Source organism: Balaenoptera borealis (genome assembly GCF_965194805.1).
Source record: "Balaenoptera borealis genome assembly, chromosome: 12".
Classification (NCBI taxonomy): Eukaryota; Metazoa; Chordata; class Mammalia; order Artiodactyla; family Balaenopteridae; genus Balaenoptera; species Balaenoptera borealis.
Window position 1 is genome coordinate 10,022,328 of NC_138869.1, and position 20,651 is coordinate 10,042,978.

A 20,651-nucleotide genomic window follows, 5' to 3' on the forward strand; every position below is an offset into this window, starting at 1 on the left:
CAGCAGGTGCCCTCACAGGAGGGCGGACAGTTCCTGGGAGGAGCCCTGACCTCGGCTAAGGACACGGGAGGGAAAGGAGCCAGGGAGGCGCTCCGGAGGCAGTGATCTGAGCTAGGTACAGGGATTTCTTAAAAGTCTTCTTTGGGATTATCTTTCCCTGAAGAAGAAAACAATCCAGTTTATGGACACTCAGCAAGGGCTGTGACTGGAAGCAGAAGCCGGTCCTGGTCAGCGGCTGCGACTGCAAGACGCTTTAGTGGCTAAGATTAGTTGCTAAACTTCGTGGCACTAAGCAAGACAAACAGTTGTGTCAATAAGAGCCACTGCCCACATGTGAGTGGAAGAGGGAAACAGGGAAAGAGAAGTTCCTGCTATTGAAATAATAACCTTGGAGGAGCTGGACTGCAGGAGAGCAGGCCCCCCTTCTGAAAAACCAGGGTGGGGCGGGAACTGCTGGGGGTGGGGGAGGCTGAGCCCCGGACGAGGGATGGGGGTAGGATTCCTGTGGGGCGCAACGTGCTTTTTTCGATGAGGGCCTAAGACCTGACCCACCTCTTTGGAGTCAGCCTTTGACATGTGCAGCCAAAGCAGGAGCCCAGGAGCAGTCGAGCCGCAGGCCAAGTTAATCAACCATGGTCACCCATCCCAAGGGACGGGAAGGACTTCCTCCTCAGGCCAAAGGCAGGAGACTTCCCTCTCTGACCACGACCCTCACATAAATCAGACTCTTTTCTAAGACTAGTGTGAAGACCATCGACTAAGTGGGTGTTAGAGGGGCTGGGATAAACTGCCCCTCATTTATTCCTCACACTAACTCAGACGTGAAGAAGTAAAAGAAAGACATTCCAGGCAGAGAGAACATCATGTCCCAAGGAGAGAGGAGAGAACAAAGAGTGGTGAAGGAAGGAATTCTAAGTGATTTGCTATGACTGGGTCAAAGACAGCGAGGGCAAGAGTGACAGGACAGAAAGGCCACAGGGCCACAGAGGCCAGGCCACAGGGAGCCTTGTAAATGAGATGGAGCCATTTAGATTCAGCCCTGAGGATACTGGAGAGACTACATGATCAGCTATGACAGCATTACAGTGCTTAGGACTAGAAAGCCTCTTCAAGGGGCACAAAGAACAGAGAACCCAAATGCATTCAGACACAGGAACAGAACTCTCTCACAGAGAGAGCTCAGGCTGCTGCAGAATGCTAACTGGAGGTCAGCAGCAGAGCTTTCACACCCTGCCCTGCCCTGACCCTCCAGCCTATCCCCAGGCGAGGGCCTGGCTGTCTCCTCCCGTCAACACAGAAGCCCACAGTTATATACTGGCTATATACCAGCTTCTATGACACACTCATGCACCTCATGATCAGAGGCATCATGCCTGCGGGACCATGGAAAATACGACAGGTACCTCATGTTTCCCAGCTAACCTCGTTTGCTGCCTGTTCCAGAAGTAGCTTCTTATCTGCAGCCTTGAAAGCCTCGAGTGTGTTGGTGTTATACAGCATTCCAACCGCGGGGCAGCAGCGGGCTGGTGTGGGAGCATTCCTGGATACGGAGAAACACGGTTAACACGCACAGCTGGGACTCAGAGAGCCAGGGACTGACAAACAAACCAGACTACAGCGGGAGACAAGGACAGCGCTCTGCAGGGCAAAGGGAAGACTGATTCATATTTCCCTGGAAAAAGATGAATATCATTGCTTCAGAGGTAAAAACAGGCACTATACCCACCCCAAAGCCTCTGTATTCCCCTTCCCCTAATCCCTTGGCATGCTCTTCTTCCACTGCCCCCAAATATAAGTTATTTTCCCATTTTAAAAAATTCTTTCCCATCTCTCACCTGAAAGGGAAACATGATTTATGGAGCTTCTACTGTGCCAAGAACTATACAAGGTTTCAGTTCTCAGAAGAGTTGTTCTCTGACTTCAGGTTTAAGTAACTTGCTTAAGGTCACATAACTGAACTGCTCTCAAATCAGAACTGGTTGACTCTAAGGTACTGTGTTGCCCACTTCCCACTCAAGCACTCCCAGGCATCAACGCCCTGCTGCAAACCCTCCTCTTCCAGGAAGCCATCCGTCCTCCCTTTCTCTGGTAACAAGCATAATTTATTTTAGAGTGTTTTCAAGACCAACATTCACACACCCACCCTGAGGACCGTAAGCTCCTTGAGGGCAGGGGCACTCCTCCCTCCTCTGCCTGCCCCATGCCCTCTCCTGCCGAAAACAGGCTGTGCATGGAGCTGCTGCGGGGCACGGCCCCGTGGGCGTCGGAGCCAAACAGTGCAATGAGACACGCTGCACCCGGGCCACCTGTGTGGCCATGTCTTGCCACATGTGTGTCACATTCTGCACTGTCGCCGAAGGCCTCAGAGTAATCAAGGTCAGGGGAGGAGAAGGATGAGATGATTCTGAACACAAACTCAGATGTGGAAAAACCTGGTCTCATCTCTAACATGATTAACTTGTGTTTCAGAGGTTACAGATGCTAAATGAAAACAGTGCTCGTTTCATTAGTAGTTGAATACTGTGGTCACAACTACTGCAGAGAGGATGCATTTTTACTGATTACACTGATGGTAGCTGTACGGTTTAAAAGACCCAGCGTTTCTTCCTTTGGAGTCTGAGTAAAATTGGGTTGGGAGGGGGGGAGCGCTGCAAGGAGAGATCTAAACCTAGAACAGGTGTGGAGGTTCCACCAAATGCTAGGTCCTGGGAGAGAAGTAACTTCCAAAGGCCAGAGCCTTCCTTTGGGAGCTGATGAGTCAGCGGATCACAGGCTGTTTGTAACCACTCTACTCCAATAGAAGAATATTCTTCATCCAGGTGAGATAAGGACATCAAGGATAGTCTTGAGGAGAAAAAGAAATCACAAAGGGACAAGATTAAGCCTAGAGGGAAGAAGAAGGAAGCAGAGTAGTTGGTAAACTAGGCCTTCCACATTCGGACGTGGCTTTATGAAATGACTGCTGAAACAGAGGGAAGGATGCTCTGATCGAATCTGGTTCCCTTCCTCTTAGAGTCCAGATGTCCTGGGTGTGCAAATGCCAGGCCAAAGCCTTGCTCTGAGAGCGGAGGAAACTAAAGCAGAAGAATGCAAGCAGCTGCCAGGACGGCGACACTCCTAGGACAACAGCCCTCGTGCGAGTTAATTACTGAGGACAAGCTGAGCTTCAAAGGAGAAGCATTTTTCATGACTAAAGTTCCACCAGGGGAGGTGGCCAAGAGAAAGAATTTAAGAAGTGATAATGGGAGGGAAAGCCATTCTAGCAGTTTCTCCAGGTTCAAGTTCCACTTGTTCTACAAAGAGGTGGTTCAGATAAGGACTGGAAAGAGCCCTAGACTTGGAAACTACAGAATTTAGTCCAAATCCTGATCCTGGATATTTATGAGTTTAGTTTCCTATGATTCCATTTCTATGAAATATCCAGAACAGCCAAATCCATAAAGCGAGAAAGTAGATTCATGGTTGCCTAGTGCTGAGGAAAGGGAGAAGGGAGGAATGGAGAGTGACTGCTAAGGGGCACAGGGCTCCTCTCTGGGCTGATGAAAATGTTCTGGAATTAGACAGTGGTGGTGGCTGCACAACCTCATGAGTATACGAAAAAGTGCTGAATTGTACATTTTAAAAGGGTTAATTTTATGGTATGTGAAGTGTATCTCAATAAAGCTATTTTAAAAAACCAGAATTAGAAATCTTCCCCAGCTCTTAAAGCCAACAGTGAACTCTCAAAAATGTACACACTAACCAGGTAAAGAATGGATCCTACAAAGGCCTGAAGCCTGGGCCTGCCTGGGGATGTTCCATCTGGACATTTGACCTTCATGTCTCTCAGTCTCACAGTGATAACTCAGGAAAGCACCTCGGCTGTTCTGGAATCTCTTGGACAAAGGCAGGCATGCGGCCAGAGCCTCCAGGACAGACAGGCAGTGGGGGCGGCCGGGATGGAATAGATTCCCCCAAAAGAAGCACAGAGGTCGCTTTTCACACCCGGAGAAAGCTTTGCTACGTGTGCACAGCTTCGCATGTCCGTGGGGAGCTTTGGGAACCTAAGTCACACCCGGCCTGGGGGCACGACTGCATTACTTACTGCTTTCTGTAATAGTGTCTGAGTTTCTGTCCGTCACATCTTGTAACAGAGTCCATTGGTGCCTTTCCACCAACCACACCACATCCCGTTTGGACAGCCAGGGCCTCAGACTGCTTGTGCAACTGACTCTAGCAACCACCTGAGCAACCAGTACACGTCTGACCTGAGTTAGGTGCTAGCGAGACAGCGGAGAATAAGGGAGCCTGTGCCCTGCACAGATGATTTCGCATCTGAGTCTTATTTCCTCAGCTACTGCTTAAGTTCTTTGACGGCAAGCGTTATGCCTTCTATTTCTCTTATTAAGTCCAACTTGAGGCTTAGAAAAGAAAAATCTTTCTTATGACTACATAGATAAATGTTCCTCAATGGACTTTTTTTTTTTTTACCAGCTTCAAATCTGTATAGAGATTGTCCACCAAAATCTATTTTCCCTTCCTTCAGCAGAAATAATTCTCTGATGCTTGTAGCTCAGCGCCATCTCTCCCAGTCTTCCCTGCGAGAAAGGTGAGGCCTCGAGCTCTCCCTGATGGAATCTGAGGGGGTGATGCACGGCCCCACCCCGCGAGGGCCTTTAAGAGGGTGGGTGTGTCTCTTCTGATTTTCACTCTGGATCTCCTCCACCTCTATCTGTTGCTACCAGAAGGCGACACTTCAGTTTTCAGCAGCACACAAAGGCAAGCCCTCCAGGACGATGGAGCCGTAAGAGGGAAGAAGACCGGACCCCCACCCTGGACTACTGAAGGGGTACGAAACGGACTTCCTCTGTGTCCGGGCCGCTACGTGCTGGGGCCTGGCTCATCAGCACGCCCTGCCCTGAGACAGCGCCCTCCAGTGCAAGACGGTTGGCGCCTGATGAAATACCACTTGACTGACAATTCACCTAAAACAATGTAGAGGACAGGATCCTGTACTGCTAACTGCTGGCAGAGATCCGTCAGGCTTCCAGGGTCTCAGAGTAAAAGAGATTTATCTGGTCCTGCGCAAAGCTGAGGTATACTTGGCATCTATAAAAGAGTACTAGGACTGTTAGCTCTTCGACTGTATCTTATTCTTCTCTGTATGTCCAGGGCCCATCACAGTCTGTTATCAAGACACAGAGGAAGCAATCAATAAGTATTTCTGAAATGACTATTAGCTCTCCACGTTTATTCCAGCACTGCTTTCACTGTAATGCCAATACCTGTCTTCTACCTCCATCCAGAGCTCCTCTAGAGTTCCCCATTTCTTAAGGCTTTTTATTCCTAACACCTACACATCCTGCATACAAGAAGCATTCGGTGTTGGATGAATAAGTTCACAAAGATTTTCCCTACAAACCCATGCAGATGTTCAGCAATAAAAGCAAAGACAGAACAATAATAATGAAAATAATTTGGATACAAAGACCTCATTTCTCCTGAGGAGCCCCAAGTGTCTCTATTAAACTTCCTAACTGTCTTGGTCTGCCTGAGTGGCTGTTAACACGACACCGCAGACTGGGTGGCTACTAAGCATTAGACATTTATCCCTCACAGTTCTGAAGCTGAAAGTCCAAGATCAAGGGGTCTGCACAGTCAGGTTCTGGTGAAGATCCTCTTCCTGTTGCAGACTGCCTGCTTCCAGTTATGGCCTTGCAGGGTGGAGGGGGCGAGCTAGCTCTCCGGGGCCTCTGTTAGAAGGACGCTAATCCCATTCACGAGAGCCCTGCCCTCATGCCCTCACCACCTCCCAAAGCCCTACTTCCTCAGACGATAACCCTGGGCACTGGCTTTTCAACATATGCATTTTTGAAGAACACAAACATTCGAACCGCAGCACCAACCATCCTAAGAAAAGGGGACCCAGGAAATCACAAACTTTTAAAACTGGAAGGAATATTAGAAGCTGGGAGTTACAGATGAGGAAACTGAAGCTGAGAAAATGAAAAGGACTTATTCCAGGTAACACAGTTAATCAGCTGCAGATACCAGGCCTTCAGGCTTCCAATCCAGGGCTCCTATGTCTTATTCTTGCTCATCTCCCCCAGTGCCTACCACGGAGCCTCACACGAGTATTCAAAAGCCAGATCACAAATTATGACCAGGAAAATAGAGCAATCTGTGTGAAAGCCATAGCTGCAGGATCACAGATTTTCTTACCTCCTTCAACTAAAATTTCTGGATTGCTAAAGTTTAAGATGCTTGGACTTTGAAACAAGATCAAACCTAACTTCTGTGAACTGCATTTTTCTATAATTAATTGTGCCAAAGAATAAAATTATTGCAACTCAAAAAATAACAACTTTCAGTCTAGTATCAGAATAGACGGGAGCGAGGGTAGCTTGCAATAAACGTTGGACTCTCCAGATTAATGTAGCAGACTACACTGCTGCTATTCCCCCTCTACCAGCTCCAGATAATTCAAGCCTGTACAATGAATATACTTTCCTCATTATCTGGTAATTGCTCCAAAAGTAAGTTAGTCTTTGCCAACACAGGAGAGAGATAACTAAGATTTAATTTGTTTTCAGAAGCAATCACAAGGACTTATTATGGAGCAAGAAAGCTCTGAAGGGAACGAGAAGCATCAACACATACCTTTTAAAGATATAAAGACTAACATCATTTTCGATTCATGTTGTACAATTCAATTTCACAATTTGATTGTGATAGAGGAATAAAATGTATTGACTTCTGAAGAGATTTTTGTTTTCTAATTCTAGGGAGACTTTATTTGAGACGCCCTAACCTTTGACTACTGCCATGTTCAGGCGGTCCTTAGCAAACACCTCTTCCCTTTCCCCAGACCCCCCACCCTGACACAGCGACACATGCAGGAGCAGGAAAAAGCGGCCCTCCCTCCCTGAAGCCTTTAACCCTTCAACTCTCAGTTATCCTAAAGCCTCTCAGCATGGTTTCTGCAGAATTTACTTTCTCAAACAACCCAATCAACAATTCCAGCAACCCTAGCACTGAACTCTGATGCTTCTGCTTCTGATGCTGTTGACCCTCTCTTCCCTTCCTGAAAACACCTTCTCCGGTTCTACTTCTCTGACAAGTCCCATCTCTTTGGTGAGTTCTGTGTCCCCTTGCCAACCCTAATCAGGTCCATTCACTATTCCAGCCCTTCGCTCTTCTTACGCTATAGTCTCTTCCCCTCTTACAGCCTCAGGACCTCTACGTGAATGACCCTCCCTCCTGGACGCCAGTGCTCCCTGGACATTTCTACTGGACGCTGTCATCTCAAACTCAACATGTTCCAAAACAAGCTTACCTCCTGCCCAAACTGTATCTCCCTCCTGGCTTCTCAGTTTCTACAGAAGACAGCAAAATGCCCCCAGCTACTCAGACTGCAACTTCAGAAATACAGTTTATTTCTCTCTTACCCTTGCTTCCTAAATTTAGCCACGTGTAACCTTGGGCAAGCCATTTTACCTTTGAACCCATGGTTTCCTCATCTGTAAAAGAGAGAAGAACCACACCTGGCAGGTCTGAAAGGATTATGTATGGAAAATAAGTCAATAATTAAGTCAATAAATGTCTCTCTTCTCTCCAGCAACTCCCCACGGCTCCCAATTAGTCAAAAAAATCTCTTTGAGGGCATATGTCATGTTTCTTTGTATATCCCTACAATGCCTTGCACAGTGACTTGTATACAAAAGTAGCCTAATAAATATTCATTGATGTACCTAACAGGCTGCAATAAATATCTGCTGAAAAAATGAATCAGATAGTCCTAAGCCTCTAGCACTTGTCTCTGTGCCATGGGAGGTACAAGAGAATCATGAGAAGCTGGCCCTGCTCACTGGAAGCTTCTGTAGTGCCCCACGTGGCCCACCTACGATGAAGGTTAAGAACGCTCATTCCTTGCAAAAAACAGTGTTCTTTATTTTAGATTTTGAGCAAAATATACTCACATGTCGAAAGCACTGAACTCCAAGGTTAAGCGAGCTGGCAGCCCAGCAGAATCACCTGGACGGAAGCATTATCAAACAGTCAATCATGAGTCGGTCACAGGGGCATTTGTAACAAAAACGTTTGTGAGTAATTTTGCTCTTTTGGTTGAGCCCAAAGTGCCCCATCCAATACCTGGTCATCCAAACTAAACAGGGACATAGCAGAAGAAGACAGATTTCATGAATTCAAGGAATTTGCCAAGAATACAAAAAAAGACTCACTGGGAAAAATATTTCCAATCCCATCTCCCAGCAATACTAAGTAATCGGTATTAATTCTCTGGATTAATAAATTAGGTTCTCCCTTTCTTTTCCCCACAGGAGAAAAGAAGTGAAAGTGAACTTGGGTCAAAAGTCAGGAAGTAAAACAGAAACCAGTGAATAGTATTAATTATAAAAGTCAAGGACATCCCTTCCTGAAGGAAAGCTGACCCTATACTGGGCAGAGAAGGTAAAAGAAGAGGGCAGAAGATGGAGTTCCCCATCGCCTACCATTGTAGTAATAACCCTTAATGTCCTTGGGAGCTTCGTCCAACCGATACTCATTCAGCTTCTTCTGGGTCAACTCATGCCAGAATCCAACATCCAAGGCACTGCTGAAGGGGGCAAACTGCAATTTGGAGAGTCCGGGATCCCCCATAACTGCCGCCATTATTTACTGCCTGCTAAAACCAAAACAGAACACAGCAACAATGCACAAAACATGGTGAGAAACGACATTTGTAATCATGGGCTTAATCAAAACAAACAAACAGAAAGTAAAAAGAGGTAGACGGGCTGCCTGAAGACACAACTTTGGAAATCAACCTGAGGAATCTGGCTATGTTGCCAAGTTTAGTCTCCTTATGACACAACTGAACTTCCTGGCCTTCACTTTGGTGCATCTCTCTTTCTCATTAAAGTCAGTCTGACTGATGCACTAGTGTTATTCCTTCTTCGACACGGTCATAGTCTCAGAAGTTTCTGCCAACCTGTGTTGTCCTAGGGGACTTTACAAGCACAAAACCCGAAGTCCAGCCGGTTGGCATCACAGCCATGCAAACTGTCTGGATTCTGAGTGAGGCAGTGCTTGGGCACCGCAGCTGAGGAGGATGAAGAAGTTTCCCCCACCCTAACCACAGTACCAGAATTTCTTCGAAATTTCATGTTTTGTCTTTCAAATGCAGAAAACTTGCATTTTACTCTACCATATATATTTTAATATTTCATTCTCCCCCTCAAATCATCAAATAAATTTGACTGTCCTGGCAATCAGGCATGTGTACACTGTTAACTCCCTACATACCCTGCACACTCTCAGGGGTACACAGACCCCAGGGGGAGAAGCACAACACTAGAGGAACTTCGCAGTTCCAAAAGCACAAGTTGATGAGGTCACTTTCCATCCTGTCCAACTGCCCCAAGACAGATGAATATTTCTGCAGTAGAATGTATGAAAATTCACAACAGACGGATAAATCCAAAAAAAAAAAGACAGTTCACATATACTCAGAGAGGTTTTGTATGAGTTTTGTGCCGAGGTTATTAAACACCTTTCAGTTTTCTAAACTTGTTAGATATTGGAATTAGAGACAAGGAGCTTTGGTCCAATGGTGACTATATGGTAAAATGCAAAGTGAGCACTACATAAACACGCTAAAAATCAAGAAAGAGGAGCCAAGCGTGGGTCAGAGCAGGGCGAAAGCCTCTGTGAAGGGGCTGGGCACATGGCTGTCCTTAAACCCTCTGCTGCCTCAGTACGGATTTGTGGCATCACGCACCAGACAATGCCCGACTGTTTTCAAACTCTCACCACCTTGAGGGCTTATTAAAAAATGAAGATGCGGGACTTCCCTGGTGGGGCAGTGGTTAAGAATCCGCCTGCCAACACAGGGGATATGGGTTCGAGCCCTGGTCTGGGAAGATCCCACATGCCACGGAGCAACTAAGCCCATGTGCCGCAACTACTGAGCCTGCGCTCTAGGGCCCGCGAGCCACAACTACTGAGCCCCTGTGCCACAGCTACTGAAGCCCACGTGCCTAGAGCCCGTGTTCCACAACAAGAGAAGCCACCGCCATGAGAAGCCCGTGCACCGCAACGAAGAGTAGCCCCCGCTCGCTGCAACTAGAGAAAGCCCATGCGCAACGATGAAGACCCAACACAGCAAAAAATAAATTAATTAAATAAATAAATTAAAAAAAAAAAGATGTCTGGGCTCCACCTGCTGGGGGGCGGGGGAGAAAGGACGGTGAGGGTGGCCGGGACTAGGGCCCCAGGGTGATTCTGATTCGAGTTTGACGCTGTCTTGAAGCCTTCAGGCCATTGTCACTCTTACTTTTGGAGTCTCCACCTCTAAATCATTTCAAACATATTTAAACGAACCCTCGTCCCACATTAAGTAATTTCTGGCTTTTATTCGAAAGAATCTTTATAATTTTGCACTCTCAAAATGTTCATCTTTTTGGGTCACTCCTGGGTTCAGAGGTCCCAGAAAAGTTTGTGAATCCTATGTACTGTGGCTTCAGAGCCCAGTGGAGAAACAGACCCTCATGCAGATGGCCCAGGGCCCACACTTTGAGAAACGCCGGTCTAGAACACCCTAACAGCCTCCTGCTTGGTTTAGCGGGCCTCCATTGCTGCTTTCTCCTCTCTTCCTCCACAACACAGCTAGCATTTTCCTTCTACTGTTGGTTTTTGAAAGTTCCCATGCTCAGCCCTCTCCTTAGTCTATAAACTTTCCCCAAAGCAAAATTATTCATTTTCTACATCCATTTCCATCTATATGCCAATGAATCCCAGGACTGTATTTCTAGTGCTAACCTCCAACCATATATTTAAGTGTCTTCCAAAGCCAGGACGTGAATTTCTCACAGATACCTCGAGTTTGACAAATCCAAAACTGAACGCACCTTTCATTAAAATTCGGCCCATTTTCCTATATGTCCTAGTTTACTAGATAGTACCACCATCCAGCCACGAAGAAACCTCAAAGTCATCTTCAATTTTTCTCTCTCTCACATCCAATAAATCACTAAATGTTAGAGGCTCAACTGTAAACAGTCCTCTGGCACTGAGATGAAGGTGGCAGCTATTGAGTATTGGCCAGGAGCAGGCACTGCAGCAGGGGTGTGTGCCTGAATTTTCTCCTCCCCGAAGCCCTAAGAGGAGACAGTTCCAATTTCACAGAAGAAGAAACTGAGGTTCAGAGAGATAAGAATCAACAGAGCAGCAGGCAGTGGTACAAGTGGATCTCATCTGAAATCCTCCGTGGGACAGGTCATCAGGCTCCTACACACTTCAATCATTCACAACTTAGTCTTAAAAGTCAACAGTAACTCGTCATTATTTTGATGACCTGCTGAGGTCACCACGATGGAATTTTACCACTGCCAGCGACAAAAGAGAAAATTCTATTCCATTTTTCTATTCAGCAGCTAGGAAAAAGTGACTCAGGAGTACCACAGAAGAGAATGGACGGGCATGCCAAGAAAGAAATTTGCATAAGAGGCATATCCTTCATTTTCTGACATATTTGGTCTTTGAGAAATTCTGAACAGAAGCCAAGAGCCTATTTCACAAGAGGATGTGGTTGTGTCCAGCTGCTAAAGTGTTGCCTGACTGGTTAAGGCAACGGAAAGGTCTTAAGCAACAGCAGCAACAAGTGGTTAGGAATCTGCTGGCAACATCTAACTAAATAGGATACTCAATATAAAGGTATCACTTAGGAACCTATACATCTATGTCACATTGCCATCTTCCTCAAATTAGAAGGGAAGACTTAAGAAGTAATGATCAGTAGGGAATTCTGGTGGAAGAGGAAGTGAGTCTCAGGTGCAAAGTCATCCATGTGTAACTAACCTAGATCCAAACATTACCTGTGTCCTGAAAAGTAAGGCTTGCCCATATAACCCTGAACAGTGCAGATGAGACTTGAGGCCTCTGCTTAGCTTAGAAAACTAAAAGATTATTTCTATCACACTTCAACATTGTATTCAGGATGTGAAACCCAAGTGTTACACAAGACGGGATTGTGTCACTTCTGATGAAAGAGGAAAGGCTCTGAGGATTTGAAATTGTAATGAACAAGAACCGCAGCAGTAGAAGAAACCCAGCAGTAACCAAAATATCCAGTTAGGATTTAACTGAAATAGCAGGTGGAAGTAAAGCAATACAAACCTGCTGGGGCTGCGTCTACCACCCAAACTTATAAATTTCAGGCTTTTATGGAAATAAAACTAAGTCACGCTCGGCAACTTAAACAAGCAAGAGCTCAAAAAAAAACGCCACTGTATGTTACTTATCAGAAGTTCCTGTCGAAATGGACCTAACCCTTGTTGTTAGTGCTGTTCTTCACCATCAAATCCCTACAGGAAATGTGTAACAGTGGTTGCCTCCCAGGAAAGAAGCTCTGGGGTCAGGAGACCGGGGTGTGGAGAGACTTACTTTCATTGCATAACCTTTTTGCCTTTTGAATTTTATACTGTCTGTGTGAAATAATAATACAGAAATAAGTAAAATAATGGGAAAAAAAAAAAAGCCCTAACCCAATGGCAAGAAGAGAGGGAATGACAGATGTAAGATGACCAGCTCAACTGCTTTGGTTTCAAGAAATAACACCTGGGAAACCCTGATGCAAGAACCTTGTCTTATTCATCTCTGTTCAGCACTTAGCACAGTGCCTAGAATAGATTAGGAGTTCAGTAAATGTAGACATGAAACAGCTTTCTTCTCCCAAAAATGGCCAAAGAATGGATGCTACAGTGAGACAAGATTTCAGCAGAGTTTAAAAACTACTAATGGCCTGTCCAAATAGGAAGTAAACTGACCAAAGAGATGATGAATTTTCCATTAGTGGAAGTGTTCAAGCATATATTAGGCAATCATTTGCCAAGTAATACTGCAGAGAGGATTACTGTATCAGGCAGTCAGATGAGAACAGTGGTTGGCAAGCTTTTTCTGAAAAGGGCCAACTAGTAAATATTTTAGGCACTGCAGGCCAAAACAGTTTGTCAAATTTTCTTCTTCCACTCTTCAAAAAAATAAAAAAGACATTCTTAGCTCATGGACTGCACAAAAAAAAGGCCTTGGGCAGGGCCATATTTGCCAACCTTGGACTAGAAGATCTTTGAAGCCTGCTGTTTTTATGATTCTTAGAAAGTGTCAATAATGTATTTTGTTTCTAGGGAGACTGACCTCTTCGGCAGAATCTTTTCAGAGGGCAGTAGAGATCTGCAAGGGCTGCTGAGGGTGAAGCAGATTTTAAGACCAGATTCCGAGGCCACGTCTGCCATCCATGACACAAACCCGTCTTGATGGACCGGCAAATGTGGTCTCCACAGAACTCTCACACAGATGTGAGCATCACTAAGCCAAGACGAAGCTCATTCGGCATTTCCCGAAGCTCATCACACGTGCGAAAGCTCGCAGCCGCAGCACTCCACCGCCCAGGCAGGCGCATGACCACACCCCTGGCGGTTTCCTTCACACTTTCTCCTGGACCCCTGCTACTGCCTCCCAACTTCTCTAGTGCCGCCCTGGGGGACCTGCCCCTCCTCACCTCTGACCTGATGCTGCAGAAACATCGAGCTGCTTTGTGCTCCACTAACTCACCTGCTGTCTTGCCTCTGCAGCCCTGTCTGAAAGGCGCCCCCGCCCCCCGTGACTGCCTGGCCCTCTCCAAATCCCAGCACAGAGGTGACCTGCTCTAGAAAGCCTTCCCAGAGCTGCCGCTCACTCTTCACTCCTGTCCTGCGCCTCCCGGCAGCCACAGTTAACCGCTTCCACCCCCCGGCCACCTGAACAGTGAGTATCGTTCAACTCTGCGTACCTGCCTGCCTCCATCAACCTGACTGTAAATTCCACAAACACAGATCCTGGTTCACATTCCTCTCGATATATCCTAGTCCCTTTCAGAGTGGTTCTCAAATGTTACTAAGATGAATTCTGGAAACTTTTTATGGGTACCTTCCCCAAGAGAAACAAGAGAAACAAGAGAAAGAAAGAACCCAGGCTTCGTGATTGGGAGGACAAACTCCAGGCTTATTACCATGTAAGATGGAGACTGGAGTAAAAAAGTCATGAAGAACATATGGAGATACGCCATGTGACAGAAAGTGTCTCTAAACCTATGACTTTTTCAGGACTAAGATCTTAGACGACAGGAAATATGGACATACAAATCAATTTTTTAAATTAATTTTTATTGGAGTATGGTTGCTTTACAATGTTGTGTTAGCCTCCACTGCACAACAAAATGAATCAGCCATACACATACAGATATCCCTACCCTTTTGGACTTCCCTCCCATTTAGGTTACCACAGTGCATTAGGTAGAGTTCCCTGTGCTATACAGTATGTTCCCATCAGTTGTCTATTTTATACATAGTATCAATAATGTATATATGTCAATCCCAGTCTCCCAATTCCTCCCTCCCCACCCCTTTCCCCCTTGGTAGCCATACATTTGTTCTCTACGTCTATGTCTCTATTTCTGCTTTGCAAATAAGATCATCTATATCATTTTTCTAGATTCTGCACAGATGTGTTATTATACGATATTTGCTTTTCTCTTTCTGACTTACTTCACTCTGTATGACACTCTCTAGGTATATCCACGTCTCTGCAAATGACCCGATTTGATTCCTTTTTATGGCTGAGTAATATTCCATTGTATTATGTACCACATCTTTATCCATTCATCTGTCAATGGACATTTAGGTTGCTTCCAGAACCTGGCTATTGTAAACAGTGCTGCTATGAACATTGGGGTGCATGTGGTTTTTTGAATTATGGTTTTCTCTGGGTATATGCCCAGGAGTGGGATCGTTGGGTCATATGGTAGTTCTATTTTTAGTTTTTCAAGGAACCTGCATACAGTTTTCCATAGTGGCTGTATCAATTTACATTCACACCAACAGTGTATGAGGGTTCCCTTTTCTCCACACCCTCTCCAGCATTTTTTTTTAACATCTTTATTGGAGTATAATTGCTTTACAATGGTGTGTTAGTTTCTGCTTTATAACAAAGTGAATCTGTTATACATATACATATGTTCCCATGTCTCTTCCCTCTTGCGTCTCCCTCCCTCCCACCCTCCCTATCCCATCCCTCTAGGTGGTCACAAAGCACCGAGCTGATCTCCCTGTGCTATGCGGTTGCTTCCCACTAGCTATCTATTTTACATTTGGTAGTGTATATATGTCCATGCCACTCTCTCACTTTGTCACAGCTTACCCTTCCCCCTCCCCATATCCTCAAGTCCATTTTCTAGTAGGTCTGTGTCTTTATTCCCATCTTGCCACTAGGTTCTTCATGACTTTTTTTTTTTCCCCTTAGATTCCATATACATGTGTTAGCATACTGTATTTGTTTTTCTCTTTCTGACTTACTTCACTCTGTGTGACAGACTCTAGGTCCATCCACATCACTACAAATAACTCAATTTTGTTTCTTTTTATGGCTGAGTAATATTCCACTGTATATATGTGCCACATCTTCTTTATCCATTCATCCGATGATGGACACTTAGGTTGCTTCCATGTCCTGGCTATTGTGAATAGAGCTGCAATGAACATTTTGGTACATGACTCTTTTTGAATTATGGTTTTCTCAGGGTATATGCCCAGTAGTGGGATTGCTGGGTCATATGGTAATTCTATTTTTAGTTTTTTAAGGAACCTCCATACTGTTCTCCATAGTGGCTGTATCAGTTTACATTCCCACCAACAGCGCAAGAGGGTTCCCTTTTCTCCACACCCTCCCCAGCATTTATTGTTTCTAGATTTTTTGATGATGGCCATTCTGACCGGTGTGAGATGATATCTCATTGTAGTTTTGATTTGCATTTCTCTAATGATTAATGATGTTGAGCATTCTTTCATGTGTTTGTTGGCAATCTGTATATCTTCTTTGGAGAAATGTCTATTTAGGTCTTCTCCCCATTTTTGGATTGGGTTTTTTTTTTTTTTTTTTGTTATTCAGCTGCATCAGCTGCTTGTAAATCTTGGAGATTAATCCTCTGTCAGTTGCTTCATTTGCAAATATTTTCTCCCATTCTGAGGGTTGTCTTTTGGTCTTGTTTATGGTTTCCTTTGCTGTGCAAAAGCTTTTAAGTTTCATTAGGTCCCATTTGTTTATTTGTGTTTTTATTTCCATTTCTCTAGGAGCTGGGTCAAAAAGGATCTTGCTGTGATGTATGTCATAGAGTGTTCTGCCTATGTTTTCCTCTAAGAGTTGGATAGTGTCTGGCCTTACATTTAGGTCTTTAATCCATTTTGCATTTATTTTTGTGTATGCTGTTAGGAAGTGTTCTAATTTCATTCTTTTACATGTAGCTGTCCAGTTTTCCCAGCACCACTTATTAAAGAGGCTGTCTTTTCTCCACTGTATATTTTTGCCTCCTTTGTCATAGATTAGGTGACCATAGGTGCGTGGGTTTACCTCTGGGCTTTCTATCCTGTTCCACTGATCTATATTTCTGTTTTTGTGCCAGTACCATACTGTCTTGATTACTGTAGCTTTGTAGTATAGTCTGAAGTCAGGGAGTCTGGTTCCTCCAGCTCCGTTTTTCTTTCTCAAGATTGCTTTGGCTATTTGGGGTCTTTTGTGTTTCCATACAAATTGTAAATTTTTTTGTTCTAGTTCCATACAAATCAATTTAAATGAAACTTTACTTAACCAAATACAAAAGTAGTAAAGAAGGGAATTCCCTGGCAGTCCAGTGGTTAAGACGCCATGCTTCCACTGCAGGGGGCACGGGTTCAATCCCTGGTTGGGGAACTAAGATCCTGCATGCCGTGCAGTGTGGCCAAAAATAAAAATAAAAATAAATAAAAGTAGTAAAGAATAAGTCTCCCTGAAAGGTTTCCCATGGTTATGTAAGTTAAAAGCTACACTCACAGTCTCAAAGTATCTCTTCACACACACACACACACACACACACACACACACGCAAACACACAATTAACTACAAAAAAGAAGTGACTCTAAAGTGACAAAATGTGGCAGACACCATCTTAATGAAGGGGGATCAAAGTTAACCAGCAGTGATGGGACCAACAGACACTGTGTGCTGATAGAAGGCAACGAAAAGAACATAGCATCTATGGTATTCGGCTGAAAACAGTGGACCTGGGTCTAGTCAGGAGGAAACACAAGATAAACCCAAACTGAAAAACATTCTACAGAATGACTGGGACTGGCTTATAATCTTCAAAAGTGTCAAGGTCTTAAAAGTCAGGGGAAGACTAAGGAACTGTCCCAGGGATTAGAAACACTTGACAACTGGGGGCAATTCGTGATCCTGCTTTGACTCTCTGCTATGAAAGATGTTACCAGGATAAAATTGGAATGCAGTCCCTGGGAGAAGGGTATATGGAAGGTCTTTGACTTATTCTTGTAAGGTTTCTGTAAGTTTGAAAAGGTAATAAAATAAAATATGAAGATGCGCCTGCACAGACACAGCTTATTCTATATTCAACAGGCAAAACCAATCAATGTGATAGAAGTTAGAATAGTAATGACAGGATGGCGTGGGGCTATTGACCGGGAAGGGGCATGAGGAAGCCTCCAGGGGAGCTGGAAATATTCTTTTTTTTTTTTTTTTCTTATAAATTTAATTTATTTATTTATTTATTTATGGCTGTGTTGGGTCTTCGTTTCTGTGCGAGGGCTTTCTCTAGTTGCGGCGAGCGGGGGTCACTCTTCATCGCGGTGCGCGGGCCTCATCGTGGCCTCTCTTGTTGCGGAGCACAGGCTCCAGACGCGCAGGCTCAGTAGTTGTGGCTCACGGGCTTAGTTGCTCCGCGGCATGTGGGATCTTCCCAGACCAGGGCTCGAACCCGTGTGCCCTGCATTGGCAGGCAGATTCTCAACCACTGCGCCACCAGGGAAGCCCCTGGAAATATTCTATATACCTCAAGCTGGGCAGTGGTTACAAACCATGTGCATATATAAAAATCCATGGGCTACATATATACGATCAGTGTACTTTACTATATGTATGCTATACCTGAACAAAAAACCCCAGAAGATCCCATATTCAAGCTATACCAATCCCACAAAGAACCTTTCTCATTCAACAGTTAATAGATGACCTATTTAAATCTAGCTTTGTGGAAAAGAAATTCATTGCTCTAAATAAGGAGTGGAAATGAAATATCACTTCCATAAATTTTCTGGCATTTTGTTATTAAAGATGCTGAAGATGAAAGTATTTTTGTTTTGCTGCTTATAAAATTAATTGGAGCATAAGTGCTTCCTAGAGTGAGTCTGCCCAACCGTTTTCCCTCTGCGGGGCACCGATAGGATTGGACACAGCAAATATCAAGCCAGTATAGGACTTCTGGAAAGGAAGAAGTAAAATTGGTAGAAAACAAGCAACAATCATAGAGATTAAAAAACAAACAAACCTGTCTTTAGGGACACTAGACCCTTGGCGGGGAGAAGAGAGAAACAGACCAGCCCGACTATCCAAAACATCTCTCACTATAATTTTTCATGCGTGCATTCTTGGGGTTTTGTTTGTCTGCTTTGGGAGGGCAGAGGAGCTTTGAACGGTTCAGAGAACTCTAAGATGCTAAAAGCTAAGGTAGTTGGGAGCCTGGTCTTCAGTCAGATAAACCCACCTTTGAGTTCCGACTCCACCTCTCCCTGGCTGAGTAGCCTTGGGCAGGTAACTTCATCCCCTGTGCCTCCATTTCCTCTTCTGTAAGATGAGGATAATCATACCGAACCCACAAGGTTGTTGGGAGGGCTAAATGAGAAAGTGTGTGACATACCTGTGCCGGTGCCTGGCTTACAGTCAGTAGTCAATACATGGCAGTTGCTCTTAGTCTCTGTCACCTCGCCCTCCCTCACCCCCCCATCAGCCAACAGTGCCTGAGAATGTGGTCGCCCTTCCCCACGCTCATCACGAAAACTTCCTCTGCCTCAAGCAGGCCTCATATAAGTCTTCCCTCCCTCACAGGAGCACTGCAGACACAGCAGAGGTTTAATTAAAACCTGCAGGATGACCTCCTGCTCTAGGTCATCCAGGGGAAGTCCAGAGGAGCAAGTGCTAAGGGGTTAGGAGCGCTCTGTGTTCAACTTCTCCGAGGCTGCATGGGGCCATTCACTTAGCAGAAGTGCCAGAATAACCACGATTTGGCCCTGAAGTACCATCTTTGGGCCAAAACGGAGCACGTAGAGCAGACTTCTGTTCTCATTTTCCCAGCTGCAGGGCTGCGAGCTCTGGCAGCCATTAAGATAAGCACCAAACCACATGACCAAGTCCCACTGACAAAGAGAATATGTTCTTAGCTGCTGATGGGTATAAAGGCAGTGGACATCGCCAGGAGTGGGAAGAGGGCTCCGCTGGCATGCAGAGCCGGTGCCCGTTTTGTAGGGCAATGACGTTTTTGCAACTTCAGGAGTTTTGGAAATAATTTGCAAGGCTGCTGAAGAAGGAGGTTTAAAAAGCCTTCCCTTCCAAAAGGAGGGGGGAAAAGTTCCAAACATAGAAGAAAGAGTAGGCTTTACCAGAAGATGAAAACCCAGGACTCCTACAGGGGAACCAGCTGGGTACAGAAGCCTCAATTCTTTTTAAAAATTGCATTAGAGTCAAGATGCCCCTGAGCCAGACTGATGCCTCTGCAAGACACCAAGTCACCCAAGATGGCTTTTTTGGTGACTGTGCTCTTAGGTGGTAACAACTGATATGAGCAGGCAGGATAACTGCTCTTATGGACGGGTTGTCTCCCCCACCCCCGTGGGCCACCTCTGCCCCAACAGGATCCACGTTATTTGCTTCTTCAGGAGGTCAGCCAGGGAGCTGGCAATCGCCTCCATAAGCTCAAACTGTAACCTTCATTCTCAATAGTTACTTCTGGGAGTTGTTCTTCTTTTGTTTTATTTTGTTTTCCCTCTGCGATAATAACTTCAACCTTCACATACAATCTGCTGTCTCGTTCAGCCTCAGTTTTTGAGCATGGATACCCTGGATACCAGTATTGTGGGGTGTGGCAAGCCTATGAGAGAGTGAGAGTGAAAGCTGAGAAAATATGGGCAGGAGGAGAGAGGAGATCATACAAGGAAGATGGAGAACACTGTGCCCATTTCTGAGTCCTCTGTGTTACGTTCACCAACCAACAGTGTCACCTTGGTCCATTCTGTACATGAGGGACAGCCACCTGGATTCACTTGAATCACTAAGGAGCCTTTAGGTCAACCAACAACTAAAATCCATGATGGTTTCCTAAAAGCTGGCTGAAGTATGAAAGCTTGCTTCTGATTAACAGTCTTTATGGTTTTCATTTCTGGGGATCTTTAAGGAGTCCTGGAAAATGAGAGGTGCTGAAAAACTGGGCCAAGCAAACACTTGATTTCAGATTTTTAAAATATTTGATTTCCAAATATGAGAACATAGATGGATTCTACAGCCCACTGGACAGAGAATCTGCTCCCAGGAAAGGTGTCATATAGTCCATTCTGGTTCACATGGCATCTTTGTACAATAAGAAAATTGCACACCTTCCTCAAGACATTTTACCTCATCTTCTGAGAAAACTGTTGTTTAATATATTAATTAAGTTAGCTCAAGATATCTTTACCCTTGCCTGCCAGAAAACTGTCACTACAAAACACACCCATGACGCCTATGATCTAAATGGAACCCTCTTAGATCTGGCCTCTTGTGC

The 20,651-nt window shown here is 45.0% G+C and overlaps 1 protein-coding gene across 10 annotated transcripts in view; it reads right to left on the bottom strand.

Moving 5' to 3' along the window:
• Positions 1–20,651, bottom strand: part of ATG7 (autophagy related 7) — a 237,849-nt gene that overhangs the window by 211,250 nt on the left and 5,948 nt on the right. For 9 of the 10 annotated variants that reach the window (XR_014232333.1, XR_014232334.1, XM_082345567.1 and 6 more), the window contains exons 2-4: positions 8,490–8,659; positions 7,959–8,013; positions 1,423–1,540 (exon numbers count right to left, since the gene is read on the bottom strand). Coding sequence is in view for 8 of the 10 variants with exons in the window: in XM_082345567.1 (XP_082201693.1) it covers positions 1,423–1,540; positions 7,959–8,013; positions 8,490–8,649 (333 nt within the window). In the remaining 2 variants the exon portion in view is untranslated. Of the gene's footprint in view, positions 1–1,422; positions 1,541–7,958; positions 8,014–8,489; positions 8,663–20,651 lie in introns of all 10 variants that reach the window. The other variant, XM_082345564.1, reaches the window with a different exon arrangement.